Source organism: Coffea eugenioides, chromosome 2 (genome assembly GCF_003713205.1).
Source record: "Coffea eugenioides isolate CCC68of chromosome 2, Ceug_1.0, whole genome shotgun sequence".
Classification (NCBI taxonomy): Eukaryota; Viridiplantae; Streptophyta; class Magnoliopsida; order Gentianales; family Rubiaceae; genus Coffea; species Coffea eugenioides.
Window position 1 is genome coordinate 17372794 of NC_040036.1, and position 14555 is coordinate 17387348.

A 14555-nucleotide genomic window follows, 5' to 3' on the forward strand; every position below is an offset into this window, starting at 1 on the left:
AAATCCAAAGTAGCTCTCGTCTTCCTAAAAGCTCTCGTGCAAATTTTGCTACTTGACAATTCTAACTAAGGTTATGTTTGATAATTCAATTCAACACTTAATTAATTCAAATGGTAACATATTCAAACGTATTTGATAGAAAATAGAGCATCTAAGAGGCCAAACTTAATCTCAAAAGTGAGTGATAAACTATTCATTTATCACTTAGTGCAAAATATGCGCAGATGTTATGATTTTATACTTAATAGATTCAAAATTTACATTTCAAGTTTCAATTTTTAAAATTTGATTTTATCAAATGCACCCCAAGTGTAAAGTCAAACACAAAGTTGTAATGTGGATTTTGAAATTCTTAGAAATTTATGAGATCGTGTAATATGTTCTTTTTCGTTTTTAAGAGCAAAAGGTTAAGGAGAAAAGAAGATTCAACATTATCAAGATTAAGATTCCAAAAATTAGAGAACTTATATTCAATACTCCTTTCTCCTTTTCCGTTTCTTAAAATCCCACCTTTATGTCACTAAAAGAATTATTTTAAAAAAAAGAAGAAAATAAAAAGAAAAAAGGGGGACTCGCTGATCACCTCATTCTCAAGTAGGACTAGAACCATGTGATCAAGTACTATCACACTGGTAATTGATTGAAAATATGATTGCATCGCAAACATATTTTGTAATTATTATATTTTCATCAATTTAATCACCATTTTCATTTTATGTAAAAAAAAAATATGATAATGATTATTCAAAATAATTTCCAATTAACCTTCCATCCAAACACGTACGGTACTCTGGCCATTTTTGCATGAAATTCTTGTCCAAAGTTGACCCCATGATAATCGTCGCCTTGGATGATTGTTGATTTTGATTGTACATTTGTGCTACGCACGCACAATTTGACGCTGCCTTTCCACATGTGATGTGATTCATCATTCACGTGGATCAATTACCTTAATAAAAACGAAGTCGTACGACGACCCTAAGAAATTGAAAAAAAAAAAAAGGAAAACCTCCGGCGGGGTGGAGACGAAGATGACCAACAACAGCAGCAAGAAGAGCAAAATACTGATAATCGGGGTCACTGGTAGCCTAGGTTTTGACCTCGCTAAAGCCAGCGTCGGTGCCTCTCATCCCACTTTTGGCCTCGTCAGAGATTCCGCTTTCTCTGATTCAAACAAGTCCGAGAAGCTCCAATTCCTCTCCAATGCCGGCGTTACCCTACTCAAGGTTCCCCCATTTCTCCTCCTATCTAGCAGTAGAAGACACTAGTAGTTTACTTGATCATCCTTTTTTTTTTTCTCCTTTTGATTTGGCTCAAAATGCACTGTTAAAAACCTTAAATGAAATGTAGGGCTCTTTGCAAGACGAAGACAGCCTCATTGAAGCAATCAAGAAAGTCGATGTGGTTATTTGTTCGATTCCGTCCCAGCATGTCCTCGATCAGAAGCTCCTCATCCAAGCTATCAAGCTTGCTGGTTGCATCAAGGTTTTTCTTTTTTGTTGCCCCCAAGTGAATAGTTTTGGCTTTTGCATCTACTTCCTTTTTTTTTTGGTCTTGAAAATGCCAAATTATGTATATGGTTTCAAGTGATGTGATGTAGTAGTGTTTGCTTTAAGGTTCTCAGATATATTTGGAATTTTTCAGTTCGCTAATCCGTGATTAAAACATAGAGAGAATGAATTTTGGCAGTTTTAACAGTTGAATAGACTGCTTGGCAAGGTCCTTTGCTGTTAAAACAAAAATAAGCTAAGCTTGTCAAAATTATGGCTAAGAAGACAAAAAGGTTAATATTGGCCACAATCCTGAAAAGCCTTTGTCGATTAGCCTATTTAAGTTTGTTCAGGACCAAGAGTACTCTTCCCAACTAGACAATAGTTTAAAAAATGCATCATTATGATTTATCTAGGATAACCTTTATTTGTAGCACCATTTTAGCTTGGTCGAAAATTCAGGTTTACGGTGGCAAACGCGAATTCCCAAAACCGTAGATGGCACTAAGTAGTGTGATAAGGTAGCTTACATGCACGGTAGAGACACCTATAAATTGAATGAACTAGAAATCTTGGTGAATAGGGTCTGATAATTGGTCATGCTGTATCTTCTTGTCCAAATTGAAGTACTGTTATCCTGCAGGATGACTGCTTTTGTTCACTGCTATATCAACAAAATATGAACTATTGCAGAGGTTCATTCCATCCGAGTTTGGTTTAGACCCTGACAAAAGTCAAGTAGCCGACCTGGACTACAGCTTCTATTCAAAAAAGGCTGAAATTCGGCGTCTTATAGAGGCTGAACACATCCCTTACACCTATATTTGTTGCAACTTCTTTATGAGGTTCTTGCTTCCCTCGCTCGTGCAACCAGGCTTAAAATCTCCTCCAAGAGACAAAGTCACTATATACGGGGATGGAACTATTAAAGGTAGGCTGGAGTGCCTGTTCTATTGCCTCTTGATCTCCTTTTATCTTGGAAATTTTGTATGTTACATATGATCTGGCCTCTGTATTTAGTTTCTTTTGATTAATTTATTTTGGTTGTACTCTCAACACTAAGTAGTTTCATCTTCTCCAGGTGTTTTTGTGAAGGAAAGTGATGTTGCGGCATTCACTGTTTGCACTGTGGATGATCCACGATCATTAAATAAGGCACTATATCTGCGACCTCCAGGGAACGTTTACTCCATGAATGAGCTGATGGAGATTTGGGAGACTAAAATTGGCAAGGAACTTCAGAAGACTTGCATCACAGAACAAGAGCTACTTGAGAAAATTAAAGGTACATGAGTTTATTGATGGTTTGCTGACGCACAAAGAGGTAAAGCTACTTATTGCAGTTAGTTTAAGATTTCGGTCAATCATCTGAAGGTAAATTTTTTATTTAGTTCGAAAACAGAATGAAAACTTTTAACACAAAAATGTCCGACTGCTCTGAAGACAATGCCATGAAAAGAGTTTAGAGAAAGCAACAAAAATTTGGTATTACAGAAATGACCGGAAACAGACCCTGTAAGAGTTTTGCAACTATACAGAAATGTTTGTTTCTCTTGATTTAGAAGATACAACAATAGGGTAGTTGGCTCAAGCACAAGATTTTGTGCTCGTATTATCTTTTTCTAAATCAATTGCTAACTGGCTTTACGTGATTCTTTTTTGGGTTGATTTCGAGGGCATTTATTGACATGAAGTAGCAATGTGCAGAAACCCCATACCCGGATTGCATGGAGATGGTTTTCATATATTCTGCTTTTGTAAAGGGGGATCAGACATACTACGACATCGAGTCCTCAAATGGAGTTGAAGGGACACAACTGTATCCGCAAGTCACGTACACTACAATAAGCGAGTATTTAGATACCTTACTATGAATTTGCTTGCTGTCGTATTGCTGTTTCATTCTAAGAAATGCACGTCTTTAAAAGTTAAAGGGGTGCTAAGTGATATTTTTTAAAGTTTAGGGGTGCTAAGTGATACTGTCACACACTTTCAAGGGAGGTTTCTGAAATTATCCCTTTCTTTTTAGGTTCCATTTTTGAGCGACTTTCTATTTATTTCTATGTTTCTGTGGTTTTCGGGCGTGATAGCGCTTACGTTGAATTGTGAGTTGTGACTAGAGGACCGTTTCCAAGTATCCAACATTCTTGAGGTCGTCTTGGTGAGCTAACTTGGGCAAGGCTTGTCCTATCGTGAACTGGGAAATAGCTTTTCACAAGCACACTGGGGGAATTTCACGCTGATGCCCAATTATGCGTGTTAAGATCTAGAGAAAATTAGTGAATTTTGAAAAATCAAAAGATTCTTAATCTTTTTTAAATGTGCATAAAGGATTGTGAGACATTTTTGTCCCTGAAAACTCAAGCGTATTGCTCACATGGATGCATTTTTTACTATCGTGGAATTTAATGAAATGGCCAAAAAAACAAGAACACTTTTACAAGTTCAATGACCCTTTTAAATCAAAGGAAAAGTTTGATGCCCAAATGGTGCAATTTTAAATAGTTGATTGACTCTTTTTTTTTTTTGGCTGTTTGCTCTTACCAATTTCTTGCTATACGTGGTTTTCTTGTTTGCTTTGATGACACTCCAAAAAAGATAAAAACGATCATTTTATATTTAAACTATTATTATATCATTGTACTCCGAATCTCTCAACACTAACAAGAAAAAATTTTTGAAGGCAAACAATATGGTATGGTCACTACATATTTCATATCTATTAAATGATTTTACATTAAATCACCTACTCAGCTTTAATTGCTATACTTTAGGTGGTTACATTAGCTTTCATAGTTTTATTTTAAATTTCAACGTGGAACCCTACATTTTAGAACTTAATTGTGTGATTTGTAAAATTAAAATAGCTTGTGGAATATGTAGTACACTTTAGAATTTTTTTTTTTCCAAACGACACTTTAGAAGTTGATTGAGTGATTTGTAAATTAAATTAGTTTTGTTGCCAAAAGTAGAAGATGCGAATCCAATGGCCAGATAGGTTTTTAAATTCATTTTGCCGACTCTTACAGGCATAATTTATTTTGCCGACTCGCTCAGCTAATTCTCTCCGCTACAACTGGGCTACATATTCTTTCATCTTTGACTTCGCCGGAAAATCAAGAAATGGCGGGAAAGAGCAAGATTCTGATAATTGGTGGCACTGGGTACATCGGAAAATTCATAGTGGATACCAGCGCCAAAATGCGTCATCCGACCTTTGCTCTAATGAGAGAATCCACCCTCTCTAATCCTTCCAAGTCCCAAATCGTTCAGAACTTCAGGAACTCCGGCGTCACTCTACTCTATGTTTGTATTATTATAGTTATTAACGTGCGCTTAAGTTTTCAGCCATTTCTTTACCAATTTAGTCTATACACTAACAAAATCCTATGCGCATTTAATTTAAGGTCGCTAAACAATCAAGGAAGTGTAATATAAATGCTAATGATTTACTTTACTTGTTTCTTTTTTTTGCCCTTTTCTCCTTGACCGGAGACAGGGAGATATCTATGATCATGCAAGCTTAGTAAACGCCATAAAGCAGGTGGACGTGGTAATCTCTACCGTTGGCCGTGAGCAGTTGGCTGATCAGACCAACATCATTGCTGCTATTAAGGAAGCTGGTAATGTCAAGGTGATTTTCTATTTCACTTAACCTTGTCATCAGGTGGATGTGCTTTATGATCTTTAATTGAGGTTCTCTAATGATGATCAGAGCTACCCTTCGATGCTGCTATAAGATAATTAAGACAGGTGGAGGAACACTGGCCAATGTCATGATCCAGTCTAGCCAAGTTTATATAAAACAATTCAACAAATCATGTGCGACAATGAATGTAGCCCGAACTGCAGAAAGCATTAGGAGATGCAGAAATTTTGTTTGAACACTTGCACATTTCTGTCCCAGAGCTTATCAATTGTAATTTGTCAGAAAACATCCAAGTGGAAATAGGAGACAAATATGCTAATATGACAAAAGATAGAAATGAGACAAATAATTGCTTATAGGATCTTTGTGTTAGATTTCTAATTTTATGTTTCCTTTTCAAGGCCTATCCTGACGTGAATGGTAGATATTGTTTTGTCATTGTTTTCTTGATTTGATATTTGTGTTGGTTGACTGCCTGAGTCCAAACTCAATCCGTTGATTCATGACAAAATTGGTAAGATTCAGCTATTTGTCTCCTCTTTATTTGAAGAATTGGCTTGTGAATTGTATCGTCACAAATATTTCTCTTAATGGGCACATTAACTGAATGAAATTGTTTTGTATTCGATGCCTGCATGATTGGATAAATTGTGTTGGAATCTGTGCTTGACTGCCTGAGTGCAATTCTTGTTTCATGGTGGGATTAGTGATTTCAGCATTCCATACTCAGTTACTTATCTTTCTGTTACTTGAAGCGACCAATTCTAGTTTGAACTCACACACCAGAGGACGGATAGTTGTAAGGGCCTTCAAAAAATAAATTCCTGAATGCTTTGAACTTCTCATATCCTGTTTGTGTGCAAGAAATGTTTACAGTTCTGCTCTATGTTTCCTTGTACTTGAATTTTTTGCCGCTGGTCTCATTTTCCAGGGATGATAATACTACAAAACCATCCAAATAGAACCCTTTTCCTGTCTTTTTTTTTTTTTTGGAGAAAAAGAAAAAGGGGGGGGGGGGGGGGGTGGTGGGGGGATTGTTCTTGTCCCCAAGAGGTGACTATGAGGCTCTTGGTTCTACTCTAAGCCCTTCATTTTCCCTTTCCCCCATGTAAAGCTTGGAGTCTCTCTTGATCCATAAAGGAACCTTTGCCTTGTATTATAGTGCACATACAAGGATAGATGCTTCTATTCAGGTCTTTGATGAATTTATATTGTTACTAACATAGTGCCCAAAGCATTTCATTTCCGTAGAGATTTTTCCCTTCCGAGTTTGGGAATGATGCGGATCGTGTCCATCCTGTCCAGCCTGCAAAAACCATGTATGATGCCAAAGTTCGAATTCGCCGCATGGTTGAGGCTGAAGGAATTCCCTTTACTTATGTTGTAAACAATTTTTTCGCTGGTTATTTTCTGCGAACACTGTCACAACCAGGTGCTACTGCTCCCCCAAGAGATAAAGTTGTTATCTTCGGGGATGGGAATCCAAAAGGTAAATCACCATAGCCTCCATATATTTATATATATGTAACACTGTCATTCCATGTACTCCTTGTCTTTAAAAGTCAAATTTCACAACACCGTGTGGTCAATGCATGACTCATGTAGCTTGTTCATTGTATTATCCTCCGCAATGCTAGATCCACATGAAAATCTTAGGGACGTTCATTTTCGAGTATTCATTCTTAAGCACATCATCCAGCTTTGTTCTTTAATGCAGCCATTTACTGTAAGGAGGAAGATATTGCTATCTACACTATCAAAGCTGTTGATGATCCACAGACCTTGAATAAGGTTCTCTATGTGAGACCACCTCAAAATACTATTTCACTAAACGAGCTTGTATCTTTGTGGGAGAAAAAAATTGGTAAAACACTGGAAAGAACGTATATTTCTGAGGAGCAACTGCTGAGGAATATTCAAGGTCAGAGAATTAGTTTCTATTCTTGGCTCTGGGAATTTCAGAAGCCTAAATGCTGCCATCACTATTATTATGTAACTCTCGGCATCAATTTTTTAGAACCCTCCTACAGGCAGCAGTTAAAAATCTTTCTGCTGACTAGATATCAACCTCTATTTTATTTTTCTTGCAGAAGCTTCTTTCCCGATGAATGCGATATTGTCAATCTTGCACACAGCATATGTGAAGGGAGATCATACCAATTTCGAGATAGATAGTTCATTTGGAGCAGAGGCATCTGAACATTTCCCTGATGTCAAATATGCTACTGTGGATGAGATGCTTGACCAATTAGTCTGAAATTACTTGCTTGTTCCCTTTCCTCTGTGATCCCTTCTCGACGCTTTCCAAGTTATGATGATGATGACCAATTTCACGTGCTAATCTTACCGGACCATTATTCCCTCCAGTTTTAGTACTAAATCCAATCTAAGAAGCTTGCTATGATAAATCTTGTATCTTTTTTTAAAAATTTTTCTCCAAGTCTGTAATGCTTGCTATGATTAATGCATGATGGACACAGGTCACAAGGCTAGAATTTTTTAAGGTTGTCATAGACGGCCTTCCATTTAAGGCTGGCCTAGAGCCTTGCCTAGTTACTAGTCACCGTGGCGTAATTATTAAATGTAATCATGTGTTAATTCATTGCATTTGCATTTCATTATATCTGCACCCCAACCTATAAAATAAAAACAGAAGACTCATGTGTTACTGAAGTTGAAACAAGTACGACCAATTTCGTTCGCAGCAGTTTCTTTTTCAAGACATCATTGTAATTAGCAACAATTACTCGGAAACTGCATGAACCTCTGTTGCCACTATAATTTAGCCTTCCTAGCATCTCACTAGTGAAATTGAAGCGCTCAGGCTCCATCCTACTGCTAATTCCATAGCCAGAACCTGGGCACAGGTTAAAGGCCTCAAAAATCAAATAAAACGTGAGGAAACAAAACGTCCAAGGCAAAATCTTCGCCGCTCTTTGCTGTACTCAAAGAATTAATCAGGTCTGCCCTAAAACACCTCCCTCCTATCTACTTTCTTTTATTCTCTTTTCTACCAACCTTTCCTCGTTTACCAGCAGACCCTTTACCTTTCTGTATTCCCTTCTTCCCTTTGCCCTGCTTGCTCATTCCATGTGACCTTGCGTCCTTTTTCATTCGTCTATCAACAAGGACTTTACCTTTACCAGCCTTAACTTGAACCCCTTTCTTAGATACCACATATTCCTTTTTAGGTCTTTTAGGTGTTGCCTTACTGTAAAGTTGTTCAATCATTTTTCTCTTTGAACGATCAGAGATGTCTGCCTGGTCGGATATGGAGTTTGCCTTCTTCCTGACTTTCTCCAACTTCCTAAATGTAACACGTTTCTTTCGGGCCTTGGCCTCTGCAACTTTCTTTGCAGGTCGAGCATCAATTTCCTTGAATTGAGCTCTCATTGCAGCAACCTCTTCTTTTGTGACAGGTTTGATTGGCTGGTAGTGCTTCTTTTCTTCATCAACAAACCACTTTGGCAACCCAACATCATGAAACATGTATTTGTTGTATGCATCATCAAGTATTTCTTCCCTCTGCTTCTTTCTCAGCATCTTTTTGGCATAAGCCAATATCTCAGCTTTTGTTTCTATCTCATCTTCATCCGAGTCATCTGATGATGATGAGTCACTCGAATCTGTTGCTGGAGCAGGAACTATTTCAAAATCTTCATTTGACTTGGAAACTTGGGCATGCTGCAAAGTGCTTGCTGCTTTCTTTTCAGGACCCCTGAGCTGTTCTTTAAGTCCATCATCCGCTTTCCTCTTTAGAGATTCTCCAGGACCATCGAGCTGCATTTCATCATCACTGTCAACCGTCCCCAAATCTTCCTCCTCATCATCCTCTGCAAAAACATCTTGACTAAACCACTTCGCTGCAATCTCTTCCTGGGTTGGCATGTCCTCCACAAGTGGGACAACAAGAGGGTTTACTTCCCTAACTCCACGATCATTATCCGAGTCTTGGTCGGAATGAATTGCATCATCATCATTGCCGTCCTATCCAAACAGGGAATAATATATCCATAAATGAACAGTGAATGAGGTGATTTCATCATAAGGAACTACAGAATGAAATCAAAGATGGATTTCATGCAGATTCACATAAGAGGCCGAATACAACTGATGCAAACTTTAAATAAATGAACAATGATATAATACATGAATGATTAAAAGCAAGAGCTAAACAACTAAAAAAATTATTCACGCTCCTGTTCTTTACTTTCCTGCATCCCCCATCCCAAACACAACAGTTCCCTGCCATGTGTGGCTCCGAGACATCTCATATAAGATGAGTGATACAATTGATTATCACAACGTAATGACAAATTACACTAATGATCCACAACTTTCATCTGTTAACACTGAAAAAGAGACAACTTTGTGGTCACAAAGGCACCAACAATACCTTACGTTTCAGATTTTGGAATGACTGACAATATGGCTGTGATAGGTAAATTGAGCTACAACTCAAGTGCTCAGAGAAATACAAGAACCACTTGTACAAAAGTTCAATTCCAGTTAGAAAGCCAAAAGTATTTCTGAGAAAATCAGCCCAAGAGCTTGACCTGTCAAAATACTGTTCAAGAAATTGAAAGCATATTTGTTACTTTCGATGTTTTGAAAAACCAATAGCAATTTTCAGAAGCACCTCAGAGCTGCTTTTTAGAATCAATTTTTCTTGACCTCAAAACAAGACAATGGTAAAGAGCACAACCAAACTATCAGAACATCCACAATTGCTTCAACAATAGAGAACTAAAATCAGTTGATTTAAGCAACCAATTAAATGCACCGACCAACTTCTAATCAAATGAGTGTATTCCTTTCCAGTAATACAAAACAAGGATTCCAACAGAACAGAAGACACACAAGAACAAGGGAAAGAGTCATGCAACAGACACCTGTTAGATAAACACTGATGGAGCAAAGCTCTGGCATTCAAATTAGAGAAAAATAGTAGAAAATTCAAAAAGAAGTCCATACTTCAAAAAGTTGATCATCTTGATTCTGTTTTGCCCGCTTTCTCTGTTTCGCTTTTCCTTCCTTTTTCACGACAAACTGTTCATAAGCTTCATCAAGTAATTGTTCCACTTGCTCGTCATATCTACAAATAGACTTGATCATTCAGGTAAATGCTTATGCAAAAACCAACAGATATAAACTCTTATCAACAAAAGAGATGAAAAGTACCGCCTCCGTTCTTCATCAGAATCTGCATCACTAGATGTACCATCATAAGCTTCATCATGGCTTTCTTCATTGTCACTCGTTCCTGCCTCACCAGCTTCATCATCATACTCATTGTTATCAACAGCAACTAGATCTTTCTTTCCCTGAATGTCAACAAACAAATGGCATCAGGTAAAATGACTGAACAAGAACAGCTCATTCACAACTGCATAACCAAACTGCACCACAAGTATACGGACAAGAAAAGTAAATGAAATGACAAAATAAGAGCTTGGATTGTTTTCATAGTCTGGAAGAAACTAATCATCATACAAATAAAAGAACCACATTTGATTGAGAAATGCAGCCAAAGCTTCATTTTCATCTGAAGCCAATTTTTACAATGCAGCACCTTGCTAAGCTCCAGTATCCTATAGACATCATTTCCCAGGCACAAGTCATGACTAGAGACCAAGCAGTTAAGACTAATTAAGCATATGTACACAGACAGTTCCAGAGATGTCAAGCGAAACATCAAAACACTAATAATCAGATATATCATATATAACCATCCAGAAATGAATTACCCAGGAAAAAAATCCAGAAATGAATCAATTTACTTGTGTTGCTTGAAAGTGGTAACTAATTAAATGGGAAAAAACCAAGAAAATACCTTAATCGAAGATAAAGAAAACAGCTCCTGATCAGTATAGCCATCCACTGTTGCGTCTACTTGCATTCCTAGAGCCTTTCGTGCTTTGTCCTGCAGTTGCAATCATCAAGTGAAGTAAATATCATAGAAAAACACCACCTTTCCAGCTCATATTGAGAATCATTAAGTACAAAAAAAGGGGGAGAAGGGGTAAAGTATAAGATAACAGGAGAGGTTGAAATGAATTATCGGTAAGGCCCCAAAAAATTTCTATTCAAGGACATGCTACAACAGCAAGACCAAACAGGTGTCCAAAAAAAAAGTAGCACATATAAGTATGAGCATCAGCGAGAGACATGGTAACAGGTCCAGAATTGATGTAGGAACCATGAAGAGAACAAATATAGACACTGACTAGCACAGGCCTCAACATATTTAAAAACTAGAATATGGATGACAGCAAGCGCACAGAAGAAGATTTTCAGCTGTGATGATCTAAGTAATTTCATCCTCAAGAAATTCCATGATTTCAACATACTTCAAACTCCAGCAATCAAGATATTTTGCTAGTTCTGTTCCAAGCTTCCATTGTTCTATTTCCCCTAGATTAGTGAAATCTTGTCTCCAGCAATCAAGATATTATTCTACTTTGCCTAGATTAAAAGCAGTGAAAGAAAAACTTCCCCCGCCACTACCCTATTGAACCCCCACGGGACAGGTGTCTGCACATTCCCATCTCTATGGCCACCGTCATTTTGGAAACTTTCTACCCTCATCTTCCACATACAACATAGATCTTTACTTCATGAAACATTTATACCATCAACACCGCCGGTTTTTTCCTTCTTAAATTATCCAATTGATGTTCATAACACAAGTTTGCCCTTAGTCTTTTTTTCCCCAGTAGGATAATTTGTCTCTCAAAATGCCTATCATTTTTAACTGTTGAATTACATTTAACATGCATTTTCACAAATATGGGAAAAAACGAGGTGGAAAGAAATCAGTAGTTGACCTTGGCTCTCCTCTTCGCCAGAAGTTTTTTTGCTCTTTTTTTCTTCCGCTCCATGGCATATGTCAACTCCTCCATTTCATTAAGAACTTTCTGATCTTCATCCTCTTCCATCTCATCTCCAGTTTCTTTGGATGCAGAAGTAGACTTTTGTGAAGGAGACAATGCCTTTCTTATATGCATACGCCATCTATATGTGAAATCAAAATGGAGGAAATGAAATTAAGTGAATGAGCAGATTTAACAGTGTAACGTCTAGTATGCATGCATTATGCTGCCAATAATCAAGAGAAAAAGTGAATGGGTGGATTTGAGAATGTAACAACTACACATTCCAATGAAAAAATGTCCAGTAACTGAAGCATATCTAAGGTAGCTAATTTGACAACACTGGGAAGCAAAGTAATACTTACTTTAACAGGTGCTTGAAGTCTTGCTTCCCTAGAACACGCAAGTCATCACACAATGCCTTAACCTGGCCCATCATCAATTGAAGCAAAGGCAATGAAATTAAGTGGAAGACCTCCAGTTAAAGAAAAAGGAGAATCAAATTGCTAATGCAAGAAGAAAATAACAGAAGAAACTTGTACCTCCTCAGTGGTCATATTGTGATCCTTTATTGGCAAAGAGGCGGGGTCCTCAAAAGTTATGGTAGTAACTGAACCAAGGATCTCGAGAGGAGCCTCAGACCAAATAAAATCCGCGGCTGATGATACTTTCCTCAATGTTGTGTCCCCATCTTCATAGCTGCACAACAAAACTTCCTCAGAGATGAATATAAAATTCCTTTAGCCTCATGTAATTGAAATGCATTTTGAATCAAAACTTGAGAAACTTCAAGGCAAAATCATGAAACAAAATACAAATGCAAAGACTTCCACTACCATGTACTTTAGCAAGAAAATTTAAAGAAAAAGAATAATCAAATGTATGAATTCTTGCCATTATGTGTATCAAATTGGTGTTCATCATATGCTTGTTTTGGTGCTTTATCAACAAAACCGGAAAGATGATTGCCTTTCAGGTTTCAGTTGAAGTGACCTTTCCAAACACAATGGACACACTGAGTAAAATTTGTTGCTGCTGCCTCATGGTTGTAACCTTAAAATATTCTCACAATGCATATGTTTAAGAGCATAGCAATTGAAAAGCATGGAAATGTAGGGTTGTCTAGTCTAATGGAAGTAGTGGGTCAAATTTCACTCTGTTGCAGACAAAGTTATCACCAATTTCATCAAATAAGGAGAGTTGAGTTGAGAAAAGTGCTTTTACCCATCGCGATGTCTCTTTTGCTTTGTTCCCCTAAGTACATCGACAACCTACATCAACACCACAGAGAAAATCTGAATCTATAACCATATCATATCAAACCAGAAGCATCTCCATGGTCAAGAAATATCAAATTACCTTAGGCGGATCTTTGCCTCTTTCAAAAAGATGCTTTACATCAAGAAGACGAGGATCAATCTTAGCAGGAGCCTTATACCTAAATCCTAAAACATAAATTTCTGCAGATGCTGAACGACTAGCCAGAGGCTTATCCACCTCAACTTTCTCAAAAAGCTGCCCAAACATTCCAAAATGAAAAGAACGATTTATCCACAGTCCGAGGGGGAAAAAATGGAAAAACTTACAGAACAAACAAAGGATGAAAACTCCAACCTGCTTAAGACAATAAACAACAGCACTGTAATCTTGAGACCTGAAAACCTACAAAAGCAGAACAATTGTTCATTTAACATAAATTCATCAAAAATCATAGAAAAATTGCTTTGCATTTTAATACCTTGGTGACAAATGTTCCTTTAGGAGCTAAAAGCTCAGCGGCGAGCTTAACAGAGTCGATAACCAAAGCATTCTGACCAGTAGCTTCCTTGGCCCAAGCACCACCAACGTTGGGCGAACCATCGTGAAGCACCAAATCAAACGCCTTACAGCCGTTCTCGGCCATTAGATTCTTAACGGCAGCTCTACACTTGGGAGTAGTGATGTCCTCCTGAATTGCAATTGCGCCGCGGATAGGGCGGATGGGATCGAGGTCGACGCCGATAACGAAGCTGCCGACAGGGACACGTTCGACTGCAACTTGCATCCAACCTCCAGGAGCGGCACAGAGGTCTAGAACAGAACGAGCTGAGCGGAGGAAGCCGAATTTGGAGTCGAGCTGAACTAATTTCCATGCGGCTCGGGATCTGTAGCCGTGTTCTTTGGCTAAGTGATAGTATTTGTCCAAACGATGCTTTCCTTTCACTTTCCCCATTTCTGTATCTCGCTTCTGGAGTTAGGGTTTTTTGGCTGGAGGAGAAGCGGAACTTTTAGAATGAGTTAGTTTGTGATTATCTTATTAGGGTTTTAGTGAGGGACATCTGGACAAGGTTGAACCAGTTAGGCAGAGTGCCTTGGGAAATTTACAACATCGGCTGGAGATTTTCCCCTATTTGACTAGCCCGGCGGTTTATATATATAATAATAATACCCTATATACCTTGACTGCAATGCTTAATGCTAAATGTTTCACAAACTTGGGTTGGTGGCCCAAATTTTGTCATATTTTCATTATGTATTTAATGTTTGAGTGGATGAAATGGTGTG

At 37.9% G+C, this 14555-nt stretch overlaps 3 protein-coding genes across 5 annotated transcripts; 2 read left to right on the forward strand and 1 right to left on the reverse strand.

The window, feature by feature from the left end:
• Positions 1 to 886: 886 nt before the first annotated feature.
• On the forward strand, positions 887 to 3543 carry LOC113762129 (probable pinoresinol-lariciresinol reductase 3). Of its 2 annotated transcripts, none has more exons than XM_027305419.1 (5): positions 887 to 1226; positions 1351 to 1485; positions 2184 to 2421; positions 2572 to 2775; positions 3188 to 3543. In XM_027305419.1, exons 1-5 carry the CDS (start codon positions 1032 to 1034, stop codon positions 3295 to 3297), a joined length of 882 nt encoding a protein of 293 aa, XP_027161220.1. In that variant the 5' UTR covers positions 887 to 1031; the 3' UTR covers positions 3298 to 3543. The 2 variants fall into 2 exon arrangements, with proteins under 2 accessions (XP_027161220.1, XP_027161219.1); XM_027305418.1 differs by having other exon boundaries at positions 891 to 1226; positions 3198 to 3543.
• A 998-nt stretch (positions 3544 to 4541) lies between these two features.
• Positions 4542 to 7741, forward strand: LOC113761001 (isoflavone reductase homolog PCBER-like). Of its 2 annotated transcripts, none has more exons than XM_027303788.1 (5): positions 4542 to 4796; positions 4990 to 5124; positions 6391 to 6628; positions 6857 to 7060; positions 7230 to 7741. In XM_027303788.1, the coding sequence occupies exons 1-5, from the start codon at positions 4614 to 4616 to the stop codon at positions 7394 to 7396; spliced, it is 927 nt and encodes a 308-aa protein (XP_027159589.1). In that variant the 5' UTR covers positions 4542 to 4613; the 3' UTR covers positions 7397 to 7741. The 2 variants fall into 2 exon arrangements, with proteins under 2 accessions (XP_027159589.1, XP_027159590.1); XM_027303789.1 differs by having other exon boundaries at positions 5035 to 5124.
• A 61-nt stretch (positions 7742 to 7802) lies between these two features.
• LOC113761000 (putative rRNA methyltransferase) lies at positions 7803 to 14369 on the reverse strand. The gene is made up of 11 exons (XM_027303787.1): positions 13750 to 14369; positions 13626 to 13673; positions 13371 to 13526; positions 13236 to 13282; positions 12554 to 12710; positions 12377 to 12438; positions 11967 to 12153; positions 10973 to 11062; positions 10321 to 10463; positions 10114 to 10234; positions 7803 to 9126 (listed from the first exon to the last, which is right to left on the reverse strand). Exons 1-11 carry the CDS (start codon positions 14221 to 14223, stop codon positions 8128 to 8130), a joined length of 2484 nt encoding a protein of 827 aa, XP_027159588.1. The 5' UTR covers positions 14224 to 14369; the 3' UTR covers positions 7803 to 8127.
• Positions 14370 to 14555: the final 186 nt, after the last annotated feature.

What these genes read in the sequence shown, in the direction of transcription:
- LOC113762129 (XM_027305418.1), top strand. Translation starts at nt 1,032, where the DNA reads ATGACCAACAACAGCAGCAAGAAGAGCAAAATACTGATAATCGGGGTC. An exon ending in AGCTTGCTGGTTGCATCAAG is followed by an intron (nt 1,486 to 2,183) that starts GTTTTTCTTTTT and finishes GAACTATTGCAG; the next exon opens with AGGTTCATTCCATCCGAGTT. An exon ending in CGGGGATGGAACTATTAAAG is followed by an intron (nt 2,422 to 2,571) that starts GTAGGCTGGAGT and finishes CATCTTCTCCAG; the next exon opens with GTGTTTTTGTGAAGGAAAGT.
- LOC113761001 (XM_027303788.1), top strand. Translation starts at nt 4,614, where the DNA reads ATGGCGGGAAAGAGCAAGATTCTGATAATTGGTGGCACTGGGTACATC. An exon ending in CGGGGATGGGAATCCAAAAG is followed by an intron (nt 6,629 to 6,856) that starts GTAAATCACCAT and finishes TCTTTAATGCAG; the next exon opens with CCATTTACTGTAAGGAGGAA. An exon ending in ACTGCTGAGGAATATTCAAG is followed by an intron (nt 7,061 to 7,229) that starts GTCAGAGAATTA and finishes TTTTTCTTGCAG; the next exon opens with AAGCTTCTTTCCCGATGAAT.
- LOC113761000 (XM_027303787.1), bottom strand. Translation starts at nt 14,223, where the DNA reads ATGGGGAAAGTGAAAGGAAAGCATCGTTTGGACAAATACTATCACTTA. An exon ending in GACTTCAAGCACCTGTTAAA is followed by an intron (nt 12,154 to 12,376) that starts GTAAGTATTACT and finishes TTTCACATATAG; the next exon opens with ATGGCGTATGCATATAAGAA. An exon ending in TGGCGAAGAGGAGAGCCAAG is followed by an intron (nt 11,063 to 11,966) that starts GTCAACTACTGA and finishes TTGCAACTGCAG; the next exon opens with GACAAAGCACGAAAGGCTCT.